The 11,810-nt window shown below is 47.3% G+C and overlaps 1 protein-coding gene and 1 long non-coding RNA gene across 11 annotated transcripts in view; one reads left to right on the forward strand and one right to left on the reverse strand.

Moving 5' to 3' along the window:
* FGFR2 (fibroblast growth factor receptor 2) overlaps positions 1-10,358 on the reverse strand; it is a 74,911-nt gene extending 64,553 nt beyond the window's left edge. For 7 of the 10 annotated variants that reach the window (XM_090145594.1, XM_090145593.1, XM_090145592.1 and 4 more), the window contains exons 1-2: positions 10,202-10,358; positions 6,239-6,492 (exon numbers count right to left, since the gene is read on the reverse strand). In XM_090145594.1, coding sequence (XP_090001720.1) covers positions 6,239-6,413 — 175 coding nt within the window. In that variant the 5' untranslated portion in view covers positions 6,414-6,492; positions 10,202-10,358. Of the gene's footprint in view, positions 1-6,238; positions 6,493-8,484; positions 9,116-9,366; positions 9,460-9,489; positions 9,611-10,201 lie in introns of those variants that run through there. The other 3 variants (XM_090145590.1, XM_090145589.1, XM_090145587.1) reach the window with 3 other exon arrangements.
* Positions 2,758-6,232, forward strand: LOC149917117 (uncharacterized). The gene is made up of 3 exons (XR_016468878.1): positions 2,758-3,749; positions 4,343-4,397; positions 5,060-6,232. It is a non-coding gene; the product is annotated as an uncharacterized LOC149917117 (long non-coding RNA).
* Positions 10,359-11,810: the final 1,452 nt, after the last annotated feature.

Raw genomic sequence — 11,810 nt, forward strand, 5'->3', positions numbered from 1 at the left:
GGATGCCCGGCTGTCCCGTCCTGCCAGCTGCTCACCTCAGCCCAGCTCATTCCTCCAGGCCATCCTAAAGAATATAGCAAACCTTATGTAGTTGTTGTTTTCTTTATATACCACATCATTTTATTGCGTGCAAGAACTGAGCCGGAGCACGGTGTTCTGATCCGCTCCTCTTCCACCCAACCGTGATTTAACCTCCTACAGACACATCCTGCAGAGCACAGACTGCTACACCACGCCTGGCCGCAGCATCCAGCCCCAAATCCCATTTAAACTTGGCCACAAGTTGGACAAGCCTCTTGGGAAAAAGTCCGAAGTGATAACTCCGATGTCACAGAACCCTGTTCCAAACAAAACTCACGAAAACTAAGAGGGAGAGAAAACAGTAGGGAAAAAAAAAAAAAAAACACCACAATTTTCTCCTCCTCAACCAATGTCTCATCCTCTCCCTTTCCTCCTCACCAGTCCCCCAGCACATGGCACTGCCTACCCCATTAAACTTGCCAAAACGAAGGCTGTTTTCCCCTTGTACAAACTAACTTTCCTTTCCTCTCAGCTTGCAAGGCAGCTCAAAATCAGTCAATGTCCCAAACTGATGAGCCAGTTCTTTTGTGGGGGAGGAAAAGCAATAATTACACAGAACTTGCAATGGCATGTGAGGAAGGGAATTAAAGTAGGTCACATCTCTGGGCTCTTCGGCTTCTCTGAGGTTCACCAAATGCTTTCACTACAGTAATTTTAAAAATACAATTAAAATAAAAATAGCATGGCAGCCAAAGGAAGCTGCACAGTAGAATTCTGCTAGCACTGAGCTTGCCCTTCTGTCCCTCTCCTTGATATGGATAATGTCACTTGTGAGGTGGCACGCAGGGCGAGGACCTGAGCCAGCGCAAACTAAAATCCACGGGGCACATCAGTGTGCTAGGTGCTGGATGCTCTGATGCTCTCAAGCAGGAAACCAGCGCTCAGTGTTCCCACAAAACAGGGGTTCACCTTCCAAAGATACCAGAGATAGTTAAGAGATGAGACAGAACACACCGAAGATGAACACTACTCACTAAGTTTACCCCACAGGCTCTGTGCTGAGCACTGCCCTGCTCCCCACAGCTGTCCCAAGCACAAGTTACCACGCTCCAACCAAAAATGCTCTTATCTGACCAGGTCTGGGCAAAAACCAGGGAATAAGGTCACACTGCTGCAATACGTCTCACCTTTTTAGACTTGCTTGGGGTTTCTGGCAAATTTTCAGCACAGATTTTGCATTTAACTGCACTGAAATAAGCTCTCTCTTTTAGTCTAAAGCCAGGTGTGCTACTGCAAGCAGACAAGATGCAACTTGCCTAAGTGAACGATGGTTCTTTTGAAAAAATATGGATTTGTATCGCTAAAGAGTGCTGCTTCCAAAAGGGAAAGTCTCTGCTTTCAACTGTAAAGCTTCGACCATAAGGACCCACAAAATGCTTCACAGATTAAAATCTGACAGTTAAGGGTTGCTATGTATTTTTCTCGCATTTCCATCTCTACCTAAATTTGATATTCACACCAAGAAAAAAAAAAAGTCTTTGAACTTATTTCCTAAAAGGCAAGCAATCATTCGAGCTAAAGCTGGATATAGACATGCACTCATTAAGGGCTATGCGACAGTTGTTATTGCAACACCACAATAGTCCATCATCTCATGCATACACAACCTTGCATAACCAGGGCTGTCAGCATTTCCATTGTAAAGGCTGCTCTCAAAGGCTTGCAACTTGCCTGTAAAAAGTTACGATAGCCTGAAATTCACTGCACATCCTCTGCCAAGGAACAACTATTTCAAAATTAAAAACTGTGTTGCCATTGGAGTCGGTCAAAGGAAAAAAAAAAAAAGCAAAAAAAAAAAAGCTCAGCATGTTTGAAAACCTTCTGGCTCCAAAAAAACACTGAAGGAATCAAATTCCAGAAAATTAGCCCTCCCCCCTACAAAAGCACGCACAAAAAAATATGATTTTTTAAATTGGCAGTTAAGTTTGAAATATCCAATTATTTGTGCTGCTTTGCAAAACAGTTGCCATGCTGACCCATTAGCAGTTTGCAATGCCTACCAACACCAAACAAATAGCAGCAATGCCTGCAGCCCAACTGCCTGTAGCTCCAGGCTGCAGTGCTGCTGATGGACAGTGGATTTTCAGAGCAGAATGTATGCGTTAAAACCAATTAAATCTGATTACCTGTCCAATTCCCCAGAATCTCAGCTAGCAATTCCTGCACTGGGCCAAATAACTTATGGAATTGGATCTCTAAAAGGGCATCCAGCCCACACCTGAATCTGTGAGGATGGCACATTCCTCTGTAGCGGCCAGTAGTAATTGCCCTCAGATTTAACTAATCAGTTTGAAGTGTTAATCACAACTTGCAGGCGCTGATCTTCTGAAAATTGCAACATTGCAAGGGAATTCTGGTTGGATGCTTTTGCTTTATTTTCCCTACCTGACCCAGAGGTGCATCCATGCCTTACAGTCCACAACATAGAGAGGGTCAGCTGCACCGAGCGTGCACACTGCTCTGGGTGACAGCAGGCATCCCACTGCCACTCAGCCTTCCTTCCATCCGCTGCATGGTCATGGAATCATCACAGAATGGTTCCTGAGAGACACCCTGCAGGACCCTGTGACCTCATCAGGTGGGGCACAACACTTAACGAAGCAGCTCACCACGCTGTGACCACCTGCAACGTTCAACCCTTCGAGCCTGCAGATAAAGCAGTGTGCTTACAAAAAGCTCCATACTCCTCTGGGTACCACGCTGAATGTGTTTGTATGTTGTTCAGTGTCCATGAACTGAGATAGAGCTCAGGTGACAAATCTTTGGTCGCTCCGGAGTCCACAGAAGGCCTCGCTCACCACAGCTCCTAGCAGATTCCCAAACAAGCATTCAGGGCCATTTTAAACTATGATGTTTTTGTTTTGGTTTGTTTTTTTTTTCCACAAGACACAGAATTAGGCTGTCCCTTGTGGAAATCTTAAATTAGTCCTTTGAAATTTGACCTAAATTAAAAGAACTGAAACACGTTGTTATTGCACCAGGCGAGGGCTCCGAGCGGGCACTCAAGGCCAGCATCACTGCATGGGGAAGAGGCTAAATTAGCTGCCCAGCAGAACGATAACACACAGCCTGGGCAAGGAAAGGTCAAGGGAGAGCTTGCTATTTATCAAATTTACGTCTAAACTAATTATTCAGTTCACAAAGTAACCCTTCAAGCCATGTGTGCGGTCAAAGCCCTTTTGTAACGTTGGCTGTCAAAGGCCTTCACGGGCTGGGTACACAGAAAGAGAATGGCTCCTTTATGCACGCTGGGACAGACTCATTTCTAAATATTTAGAAGCAGAAAGTCTTTGTGCTCCCCGGGATAAAAAAAAAACATATCTGTAAACACTTGATACAGGGCAGAAATCGATTGCTGACAGTCTCCAAACCAGCTCCTACAGGTCCTGCTTCAGCTTACACCACCTCAGCCTTGATCTTGCCATCACAGAGTAAGAAAGAAAGCACTGCAACCAACGATAAAGAGACCTAGGACCCAGCCCTCAGTGGGCATCCACGATACCAATATTGACACTATAGTTTACTATGGCTCAAGATACCCTCTTCAGCATGAGCATCTTTATGTGTCCCAGAATAACAGTGAATGGGCACGGCTCAGATCCAGAGCCCAACGCTGTGTGAAAGCAGCTCAGAGAAGGGTGCTACCAAAGGGATCAGATATACTGCAGGTAACAAAGCAAAGCACCTCAGTGCACGTGTACACACAGCTATGCAGCTGAATCCCCCAAGAGATGAATACTGCTTGTGCTAAAGCCCTATTTAACTACAGATCCTGAAGAAAGTGGTTGCAATGTCCCTAAATTTGTGTTTAGCTAAGAGATGATTGTATTTCAATAATCAGGGGTTATTTATTACAGCCAAAAGAACAAAAGCCACAGCCTCAATTCCTGTTAACATTGCATGCAGCTTCTTGAATATTCTGAGTCACTAAGACAATAAAGAACAACAATACAAGCACTTAGCACCAAAAAAAAGACAGAATCCAGGGCATGTCCACGAAGGAAGACTAAGGAACAGATCAAAGTATGTCACAAAAGGTCACAGCTCTGGCGACCTTCTCAGCTGGTCCAAAATGTCACTGCTCTGATGACTGCTCAGTCAGCAACCCAACCAAAAGCATACGTTTTTGGAGCACCTGACTGCCTCAAATTAGCTGTGACCAAAATGTTTGGCATTCACTAAATTAAAAAAAATAATAACAATAAAAGTCAGCTTTGTCTTTGAAGAGATTTTTTAAAAGAGCGTTTTGTTCTCCTTTCAGCACGCAGAGCATGTGGGTGGCAGTGATGGAACCAATGAAGGTGATTCAGTAAAGAGTGGGTATTTTTTGTTTTTTTTTAGAGAAGGGTTTAACAAAGTACATAAAAGAGGTTTTATTTCCCAAATCTCAGATATAAATCCCACACAATTGCCTGTATTCTACAGCATAAAGGCTCTTATTATACCATTAATATTATAACATTAACTGAGAAGCTCTTTTTCCCCCTTTCTGGTAATGATTCAAGTTCTTACGTCTAAGATTATCTCATGAAAGTTAACATTCCTGCCCAGGGAAGAAGTTTTCAGTAGCTTTTAGCAGTTTACACTTTGATTCTCACCCACTGGGTATTCCTCATGGAAGGAGCATATTTTTAAAAAGAAAACTGTTAGGGCATAAGTCAAAAATTTTAACCCTTCTCCCTGCATGATTCATGCAATCGTATTCTTCCCCATTTACCCCTAAAACTAGCGGACTTCCCTATAAACAGCTCATCCGAAACCAGAATTATCCCTATTTTGTCTCTCCTCTGAAAAGCCAAAAAGGCACCAGATGTGCAATTAACAAATCATACAGTAAGTGGTGATGAGAGTTGAGCTTTCTCAAATTCTCATGTTACCTTGAAAAGGGGAGGGGATGAACCAAAGAGGCTTTGCTATCAACAGTCTCTGTCCGTGCCAGACGACAATATTGCTACACTGCATTAATTTTTTTTTTCAGGAATGCTTGCTAGGGAGGAGGGCTCATCGTCTCTAAATAATTTTTCCCCTGCCATCAATAAAAATGTACTTGGAAGAGATTCTAGAAATGCGTTAGCTGGTGACGTCTATTTTTAGAGGCAGTGGATAGAAACAAATACGTTTTGTGTGAAAGCGAATTAAATAAAAACAAGGCTGTATCCCTGAACATGGGTAGCAGGACACGTATAGACCAAATTCCCCCCAGAAAGCTTGCCTGATGAAATATGGTTTATTTATTGTTTTGACAGTTAAAAGAAATGCAATCAGCCCTTCAAATGACAAACAAAACTATAAGATGGAAGCCTTGCTTTTCCCCAGAGCGTTCAGCGGGCAGAAAGGATCCTAAGCTCTCCATAAAAATCACAATACAAGTGGCTCAGGACAAGAAGAAAAGCAGCCTTTCCTTAGCTCTATAAAGAAAAACACTTTGGGAAGTTTGAGGGTAGGATAACCTACAAGAACATACCAACAGGTGCAGGCTCAAAGTAGGAGATTTTATCGGAACGTCTCTTTCAATGCAAAGGTTTCAATTAGTTTTTGCTTTCACAGCAATAATCTCTCCTTGCTATTCAGATCTCCTCATGTGCACTTCCAGACCCTGCGATCCAGACAGCGTACTGATTGTTCCTGGACATTAACAACAATAGGGAAATTTATAGCAACCAGCCACAAACACCAATAGGGCTGTGACACCTGCCTTTGCAGAGTGCCCTGCAAAGCTAAACAATCAGGGCGCGTGATTAAAAACAACTGGCGTCTCTTTTTCCTCCCAGCTTTCCAGGTAGTTCAAATCAGAGTGACGTACAGCTACCCAGCAGTGTCCTTTCTTGAGCAATACATAACAGGTACATAAGCGCAGCAGGTTTCTTTAAAGACCCATTCCTGAAAGCTTTCAGCTGCACACTGTGATTATACAACGCGATGACAGTCCCAAGTGAAATCATTGACACCACTGCTTGCACAAGATTAAATAAACGCATGCTTGCATGAACACAGTCCGCGTGTGAATAGGGAAAGTTGGAAAACATAACTCTTGAGGGCAAATCTGTTACTTGCCTTCTATTTACCAATGCACATAAAGCTGTTGACTTCAATTTCAGATGTTGACGTATTTAAAATTAACGCCTTTTGCAGAATTAAGCACTCTAGAATGATTTACCTTCGGGTTCCAAAGTGGCATCTTCAACAACTAAGTTAAATGACGGTCGAGCCAGGGAAAGTCCAGCCATGGTGACCACCACCAGGCAGATAAGGCAACCCAAATCCCAGCTGACCATCTTTTTAGAGTAAGTTCCTGGTCCGTTTCCATATCTCCATGTGGACTTTAATCCCATCTGAGCACCTCTACAGGAGCATGGACAGAACGCAGTGCCTTCGGCCAGGGCAATCCCTCCTCACCGGGAACGGCGGCGGCTGCAGGGAGAGAGATTAAATGCTGTCAGCAAAACCATCCTACATGCAAACTGAAAAACCCCACAAAGCCCCAAACAGAGCTGAGGAGAAGAGGGGAGGAGGAGGAGGAGGATGGGAAAAATACTTTTCCAGCTTCAAGTATATGTGAAAAGTGAGTGACTTTTCATTTTCTGTTAGCAGTTTCCATCATCACCCGAGGTGTAACCAAGTCCTCCTTGTTTTCACAAAATCACTTCTCAGCACGTATTTAGAGAGCTATTTTACTGACAGGAAAAATATACAGTTTAAAAAAAATAATAAAGGCGCACACATGTACAGACACATAACCTGTAATGCTGCAAAATTACCACAATTATACAAATTATATTCTTGTTATTGTTTGAAGGTTTATGTAAGTTTTTTCATTCCCTCACCGAGGCAGCTCTGCAGGCAGCTGAAGTTTCAATAATTCAGTAGTTTTCCACTATAATAACAGTTGAAAAACACTCCGTAGGCTCAGACAGCCCATAAAACCTCACTTTGCCTCAACAATTCCAGCTCTCCTATAGGTGCACCCTCTTCCACCTCAGCCTTTCAACATCTGAGCGCCCCATGCAGGTAACAGGGACCCATCTTCACAGAGGTACTGGTTAACTACACTGCGTTCCAGCAATTAAAAGCCACATAAACCTGGGCAGGAATTGCACACAAGAGCTCCCCAGTATCACTTCTACATGCTCAACTGTGCAGCACACACATGCATGAACACAACCTCTTTTCAAAGGTCCTTATTAATACATGTTTCAGATAGAAGTTCATTTCGTTCACCATGAAATTAATTTCAATAGATGGAGCTGAGTGTTTTGTTAGCACTGCCATGGGCTGATGGAAGAGAGATGAGAAGCAGAAGAAACTTTAGGGGACCTCACAAGCACCACAAGATCATCCTCACAGGGTGACCCAACAGCTCACCCTGACAACTACACTGTATTCTCCCCCCAAAAAGCACAAGGTGGCACACCACTGCCAATGGATAAATCAAGCAAGCTGTTCAAACCAGCCAATAATTCATCTTAGAAGTAATGAGACGCAACTGAAGCTTAGAGAGCACTGGTCCTGGGGAAAGAATAGCATAAAACCTCTTTTGTCCCCTCCTGCCCCCATCCTTAAATAGAGGAGGAAAAAAGAAGCCTGACCTGCAGTACCACAGTTTGCAGAACTCAGCAAAACAAACAAACCTTCTCCCTTTATGAAGTCCACCATTAAGGAGTGTATTCAGACTTCTTCAACCTCTCGCTCAGGGCTGGAACCCAACCCCAGCTCCCAGCATTAAGGACAGGCATTCTGCAGGGCACCCCTTGAACTCCCAAGGTCAGCAGAAGCAGATTTTAGAAGAGATCAAGTTGGGGAAACGGTTCATACGCAGCATTTCAGGTGAACCTCTGACGCTCTGGGGCAATCTTTTCCCATCCCAGCTCAATGCTCCGCTGCTCCTTCAGAGATTGAAGCAGAGCACGAGACCACAAGAGCACAACCGTTCCACCTCCAGCAGAACCACTTCACAGACACTGGAGAAGAGCCCACAAAGCACCACCCTATGAGAGGGCAATGCAGGTGTGGAACCAAAGTTCTGTCCCCAGGACGAATCTCAGCCTCTGACTCACAGCCCACGGCCCCAGCTCTGCAGCTCAGTTTATCCAGCTGTAAAGCGGGTATAAATCCTAATTAACAGGCTGGAGGTAAAGCTAATTTAATTTCCATAAATCATCCTGTAAAGCCTGATTAAAGGCTATGTATATAAATGCAAAGCTTAACCATATTTTTTGCAAAAAGAAAACATACCAGAATGCTAGCATATATCCCAGACTCTTTTCTAAACAGCGTTAATCCCACCTACAGTTCTGCAGCACAGGACTTTCAGGCTGCATTCAATGCCATTTAGAGAGTGTGCCTGGTCCTGCCCCAGCTCCCATCCCGGACGGCAGCCCAAGGCCACCTGACAGCACTGCTCACCTGGAGGCAGCTGAAAGCTCCTGCACTGAGCATCCAACTGCAGCACGGAGGGACTCTTCCTCCGCAGGGCGACACTGAATTTCAAAGCAGAGGCTCAAAAAGGTGCAGCAAAGTGCCAGTCGGAGCCCTGGGTCCATCCACAGAACCCAACTCTACAATCACAGTTCAAGTGCTGCCCGTTCCCAAACCGAGCGGAGTCCAACGAAGACAAAACGAACCCAAATTCTTTTCATAGTTTGATAGCCACAGTCACCAGGGGACGGCTCCCTGGAAGGACCTCCTGCGCTGGGTAATTATGTACCTCTATCTCAATGTTTGGAACACAGCCCCAGCATGCTTTTTGGCCTCCACAATTCTGGCTTCCTGACTACAATACCATAATCCCTCCCGGAGTCTCAGACTCAGTGAAAGCCACACGTAGTGTTTATTTTTCCCCTTGAAAGGGAACTCTGTCTCTCCTCTCAGCCTACACTTCGGGGAGGAGTTGTCAGCCCCCAATGATTGATGGCTCTCCTTGCCACTCGCTCATCAAGTCAATTTTCACCTCGTCACATACCTGCCCAAATTTCTATGCCAAACTGACGAGCATGGGAACGCAGACTGGTTTGGGAGCCCAACCAAATTCCTCCGAGCTCTCCTCCACTTCGAGCACACTCGCGCACAAACAAGTAGTTCTTGTTCAGCAGTGGCATTAATTAAATTCAACGCTCAGCGTTCTTTTTAATCTACTCCCATTGTTGTTTATAAGATGTTTATCACTCCCCAGGGAGAGTCCAATTTGTAGAGCATGTTAACCAAATCAATACGCTGCTCATCGGGCAGCTCTTAGCAGCGCTCTCTATTAGGTGGGGAATAGCGAAATAATCTGAATGAAATACGGACCTTCCCCCAGTGCCAGCACCCAGCAGCCTTCCCCACAACCATCCAGGCACACCGAGCTCCCCGACCAGCGCCGATGCGTTTAAATACCGACACCTATTTATACAGAGATGCAGCCATACGTACGCACGCGTCTCCATCCCTGAGCAAATCTGAGCATCGCAGCTATTAAACATTAATTCTGGACGACTAATGGGAACCGGCTGGCAGCCTCCGTACTTTCGCATTGTTTGAACTTCTTTCATTCGCTTTCCAAGACTATCCTGTTTTTCTCAAGTCTTTTACCACTAAGAGATGAGGAGGGGGAAAGAAAAAAAAAAAAAAATCTGCATTTTAATTGACATTCCAGAGAGAGAGAGAGAAGTCCAGAGGCTGCTGATTGCTGTCTATTCAGCCCAAACAGGCTTTTCAGATGAAAATGAGTAAAGGCTAGTGGAAGATTTACAGGGATTTGGTACAAAGGAGACAATGAAGTTTTAAATGTTGATAGCGTTTCACACCGACCGCATAATGGCTCACTGTTTGAACGCGCCGTTTTGCATTTAAACCTATATATCACCGAGGATCTCTTTTTTTTTTTTTCTTTCCCGGTGCGGGACGGGGGCGGTTCCGTGCCGCCGAGCATCGCTCCGTGGGGAGCTCCCGAGAGGGCCGCTGCCCTCAGCCCCGCTGTCACCGTCTCCTAAAGGTTTCGCCGCGCCGGACGGGACCGCAGTCCGAGCCGCCGGGGGAGCGCAGCATCCCGAGCCTCCCCGTCCCGTCGGGAGCTCCGCGAGCCCTCGCCTCCCCGCCTTCACCCCCATTTCCCTCTCCTCCCCATCCCCGGCCGTGCCATTACCTGCAGCCGAAGGGCTCCGCGGGAAGGCTCCGCCGAAGCGAGGCGCCGAGCGGCGGCTCCGCGGAACGGAGTTGGGGGGAGACGAAGCGCTCCGCGGCCGCGCTCACTCGGCGGGCAGCCCCGGCGGGGCGGGCTGGGGGCCCCGCAGGGCAGCGCGGCGCATCCCCCGCGGGGCGCGGGGCTGGCGGCGGCGGGGCGGCGAGGCAGGAGCCCGCCCGGCGTCCCGTCCCCTCGCTGCGCTGCGGCGCTACCGCCTCACAGGGGCGAGCCCGCCGTGCCCGGCGCCAGCAGCCTCCTCCCCCGCGCGGGCATCGCCGCGGGTCCCGCTCCGCTCCATCCAGCCGCCCTCCCCGTGCCGCCGCAGCTTTGTCAAGTCGACAACCCCCCTCCTTTTTTTTTTTTTTTTCCTTCCCCCTCTTTTTCCTCCTCCCTCTCTCTCTCTCTCACTCCACACGCTCCTCCGACTCCTTCCTCCCTCCTCCCCTGGTCACTCCCCCCGCTGCAACCCGAGCCGTTTCCTGGACGGCGCTGCTCCGCTCTGCCAATCGCTGCGGCCGCGGTACGGAGCCCCTGCCCCCGCCGCCCAACCCGGCCCGCAGCGCTGCGCCCTCGGTCCCGGCTCCTGTCCCGCTCCGGTCGTGGGCATTGCTCGGCCCGGCGGGGAGGGCGAGGCGCCCGCACGCAGCCCTCACGCCCTGCCGGCACCCGCACTCACTTACGGTACCACCGCCGCCACCTGACTGCGAGGGTGGTACCCGGCAAGGTTTGGGGGTCCTGAGGGGTTATTGGTGACATCCAGCAAACACCGCCCGTATGCGCAGCGTGGGGTCAGCTGTGCGTGTGGGTGATGTTTGAGAGCAGCGGCGGTGCCCGAAGAAGGACGGCTGTCGGGTAGTTTTGCACACACTCATTTAAGGCAATGCATAATATCGGTATCTAAAATTGAGCATGACTTAATAAAGCTTTTACTTTAGATACCATTAACTAAAAGGTTGCTAGCGCAGTCCGTGCAATGCTTGCTTTGTAGAATCAGCCTGACAACTGAATCGATAAGCGGTGCTCGCCTCAAATTAAATCAGTGCTGATCAATGCAACGTTACTTTATGTGAGCACAGCTCTGCTGTGCATTGGATCTGTTCTGTGCAGTATTGATTGGAGGCTCTCAAGGACTGCGGCCGCACAGCAGTGGTGCTCCGTATTTACACACTTTCAAGCACCGAAAGCTGAAAACAAGTTTTGTGTGCACCGTGTGCCTACCTCCCAAATAGTGCTTTCCCACTGCCACCAGCAGCAGTGAGGGGCAGCAGATGAATTTGTAGCCGATTAGAAGCGCAGCTTTCATTCTTATTTTGTTGCTGCTGTTCCTAAAGCAAGAGACATTTCAATGTTCTAATTGAGGAGCTGCGATGTCACAGTCCACATCTCTTTTTTTGTTTTTTTTTTTTCCCAGCTCCAGGCATGTCCACTGCCCTTTGAAAACACCCTTTAATGCATTCTCACATAAATTATTGCCCGACACAGGAAGCTGCAATACCTTTCCCCATTCATCGGTATCTTTGCACGCTCTGAAAGAAAAGGAAGCATTCCACTAAAAATGACAAATCAGAAC

The sequence above is a fragment of the Phasianus colchicus genome, chromosome 8 (assembly GCF_987193195.1).
Source record: "Phasianus colchicus chromosome 8, bPhaCol1.hap1.1, whole genome shotgun sequence".
Lineage (NCBI taxonomy): Eukaryota > Metazoa > Chordata > Aves > Galliformes > Phasianidae > Phasianus > Phasianus colchicus.